This window comes from Parus major, chromosome 2, assembly GCF_001522545.3.
Source record: "Parus major isolate Abel chromosome 2, Parus_major1.1, whole genome shotgun sequence".
NCBI lineage: Eukaryota > Metazoa > Chordata > Aves > Passeriformes > Paridae > Parus > Parus major.
Genome location: NC_031769.1, coordinates 49,309 through 52,409, shown reverse-complemented (window position 1 = coordinate 52,409; position 3,101 = coordinate 49,309). Strand labels below are relative to the sequence as shown.

Below are 3,101 nucleotides of genomic sequence, written 5' to 3'. Positions count from 1 at the left end.
TGGGCTCCTGGCTGATGAACATGGGCTCCTGGCTGATGAACGTGGGCTCCTGCTCGGTGCATGGGGACCCTGGGCTGGTGAATTGGGGCTCGTTTGGTGAATCAGGACTCACCCAATGAATCCCGACTCCGGATATTTTGTTTCAGGCAGCCGGAGCTTGTCAAGGGAAGAAAAGCTCCTTGTCTCGGGGTCGTGGCTCTAATCCTGTTATGTGTCTGTGAGAGAAAAGAGGGTGGCAGAGAGAGGAGGACAGGCCCACTGCCGATGCCAGTTCCCTTCCCGCATCCCGTGCCAGCCCTCGCTGGCCACAATGGGCCACCTCCCCTCGCAGCAAACCAACCAAGCATTGAAATTTAATAGCGCTCTGGCCTCTCTGCATCCCACTGATTAGGCCTGGGAATAAAGCCCGTGTGTTGCTTTGCTGGCTGGGAGGCAAATTCCTCCTCAGGGCCCGTGAAATGGGCTCGGAGCGCGGCGCCGGCTCCTCGCCTGTCCTGCATCCGAGCCGCGCTGATGGAGCCCTCGGATAACCCCGTCCATCCCTGCAAACCACGCTCCTCCCTCCTCTGGGGGCCCAGGGGATGGGATCCCCCTGGGGAAGCGGAGGGACCCCAGAGCCGGAGGGGCTGACGGCAGCGGGAGCGGAGGCTGGGCCTTCCCGTGGGGAACGGAGCGCGCCGGGAAGGTGAGTGGGGAATGATGGAGAGGGAACAGCCAGGGGAGTGATGGGGTCACAGCAACACCCCAGAGCAGGGGGACAAATCCCCCAGCCTCCCACCCTGTGCCTGAGCAGGAGCACCCCAAAACCTGCTTAAACCCTTGTGAGGCGGTTCTGGCCTGGACCCCAGTGAGTCCCTACAGCCCTTGGGGCTGAGCGGCTGCAGCCGAGGGTGGCTCCCGAATCCAGGGCTCCTCTGTGGCTCGGGACTCATCCCCCACAGCCCTGAGACAGGGCCTGCACCCAGGAGCCGCTGTGGAGAGGGGACAGTCACACACTGCCCGTCCCAGCCATGCTGGCCTTCTTGGAAGGGATAAAAATGGGTGGGGAGGGAATGTGGGCACCACTGCAAGGTGAGCACCTCTGCATGGAGCCACGGCACGTCCAGGATGAGGGGCTGTGCCAGGGCTGAGGGGCTGTGCCAGGGCTGAGGGGCTGTGCCATGTCACCTTCAGCTCCATGGTGACACTGCACAGGGATGGGCTGTGCCAGCCTCACCTGCCTGGTGACACTGCACAGGGGATGGGCTGTGCCAGCCTCACCTGCACGGTGACACTGCACAGGGGATGGGCTGTGCCAGCCTCACCTGCACAGTGACACCATCCACAGGGGATGGGCTGTGCCACCTCACCTGCACGGTGACACTGCACAGGGGATGGGCTGTGCCAGCCTCACCTGCCTGGTGACACTGCACAGGGGATGGGCTGTGCCAGCCTCACCTGCCTGGTGACANCTGGGTCCCATTACCGGGGCTGGGTCCCATTACCGGGGATGGGTCCCGTTGCCGGGGGCTGCAGCCCCGGGGGAAGGTGGATCCCCCTGGGCGGGGGGGTGATGGCATTGATCCTGTTGCCGGGGGCTGGATCCCCTGTTTTACGGGGGGGCATCTGCAGGAGCCGGGGAAGGGCTGGATCTCCTTGCAGGGCGGGCGGGATCCCCTTGCCGGGGCCGGAGCCCTTGCGTGGGGCTGGATCCCCTTGGAGGAAGGGCGGGATCCCCTTGCCGGGGCCGGATCTCTTGCGTGGGGCTGGATCCCCTCGCAGGGGGGGCGGGATCCCCTTGCCGGGGCCGGATCCCTTGCGGCAGGGGCTGGATCTCCGCGTGTGTAGGGGGAGCATCTGCAGGAGCCAGGGGAGGGCTGGAGCCCCTTGCAGGAGGGACCGGATTCCCTTGCAGGGGCTGGATCCTCCTGGGATTACGGGGTGCACTTGCGGGAAGCGGAGAGGGTTGGATTCCATGGCAGGGGCAGTTGGATACCCTTGGAAAGGGGCTGGATACCCTTGCAGGGAGCTGGATCCTGTTGCAGGGGCTGGATCCCCTTGCAGGGGCGGGATCCGGTTCTGTGTCCGGGGTGCTCGAAGCGGAGGAGGGCCGGAGCCGCTCGCAGGGGGCCGGATCCCGGTGTGGGGAGGGCTGGATCCCGGTGTGTGTCTGGATGGGGATGCGGGAGGCAGAGAGGGCTGATCCCCTCGGAAGGGGCTGGATTCCATTGCGGAGGGGGCTGATCCCGCCGCAGGGGCTGGATCTCCTTGTGTGTAGTGGCTGAATCCGCAGCGCTCAAAGGGGGCTGGATCCCCTCGCAGAACGAGACGGATCCATGGGGCGGGGAGCGGGGGCTGGATCCCATTCCAGGGGGCTGGATCCCATTCCAGGGAGCTGGATCCCATTCCAGGGGGCTGGATCCCATTCCAGGGGGCTGGATCCTGGTGTGTGTGCGGAATCACAAGAGCCACAGAAGGGCTGGGTCTATTTGGGGGGGGCCGGACCCCCTTACGGGGAGCTGATTTCTTTGGGGGAGGGCCGGCTCCCCTTGCAGTGGGGGCTGGACCCATTTTGGATAGGACGGGACCCCTTGTCAGGGGGATGGATCCCCTTGAAGGGCAGCCGAGGGGGCAGGGCCGGGGGCAGCTTGGGCTGAGGGGGGGAGAGTCACAGAGTCGTGTGTGGGGGCACCCGCAGGGCTGGGGGATTCTGTGGGGTTCACCCCACCAGTCCCCGGGAGAGGCTCAAGCATTCGGGGTGCAGCCCCCCCTGCCCCCCCAGTTCCCTTTGGTGGTGCTGGCGGGGACCTGTTGGACCCCCCCAGGCTGCCAGGTCCTCCCAGGGATGCAGGGGCACCTCTGACACCTCTTTCTCTCCTTGCCCCCCCTCAGCATCCGCCTGGCCCCCCCAAAACTCCAGCGTTGGCGAGGGGAGAGCCTGGGAGGGTTCGTTGGAGAGCAGCCCCCCGAAATGGGACCTGGAGAGTGGAGACCCCCCGGGGGGACCCAGCAACAGCACGAGCGCCGGGGGGGCCGCGGCAGGAGCGCAGCTGGAGCCCCCCGGGGGCGGCACGACCACCACGGAGCCATCGGCCGTGCCCGAGGGGTGCCCGGGCTGCGCC

The 3,101-nt window shown here is 66.5% G+C and overlaps 1 protein-coding gene across 1 annotated transcript; it reads right to left on the bottom strand.

The window, feature by feature from the left end:
- Window positions 1–1,461: 1,461 nt before the first annotated feature.
- LOC107215345 (splicing factor 3A subunit 2-like) lies at window positions 1,462–2,208 on the bottom strand. The gene has a single exon (XM_015651455.1). The coding sequence runs from the start codon at window positions 2,206–2,208 to the stop codon at window positions 1,462–1,464; it is 747 nt and encodes a 248-aa protein (XP_015506941.1).
- Window positions 2,209–3,101: the final 893 nt, after the last annotated feature.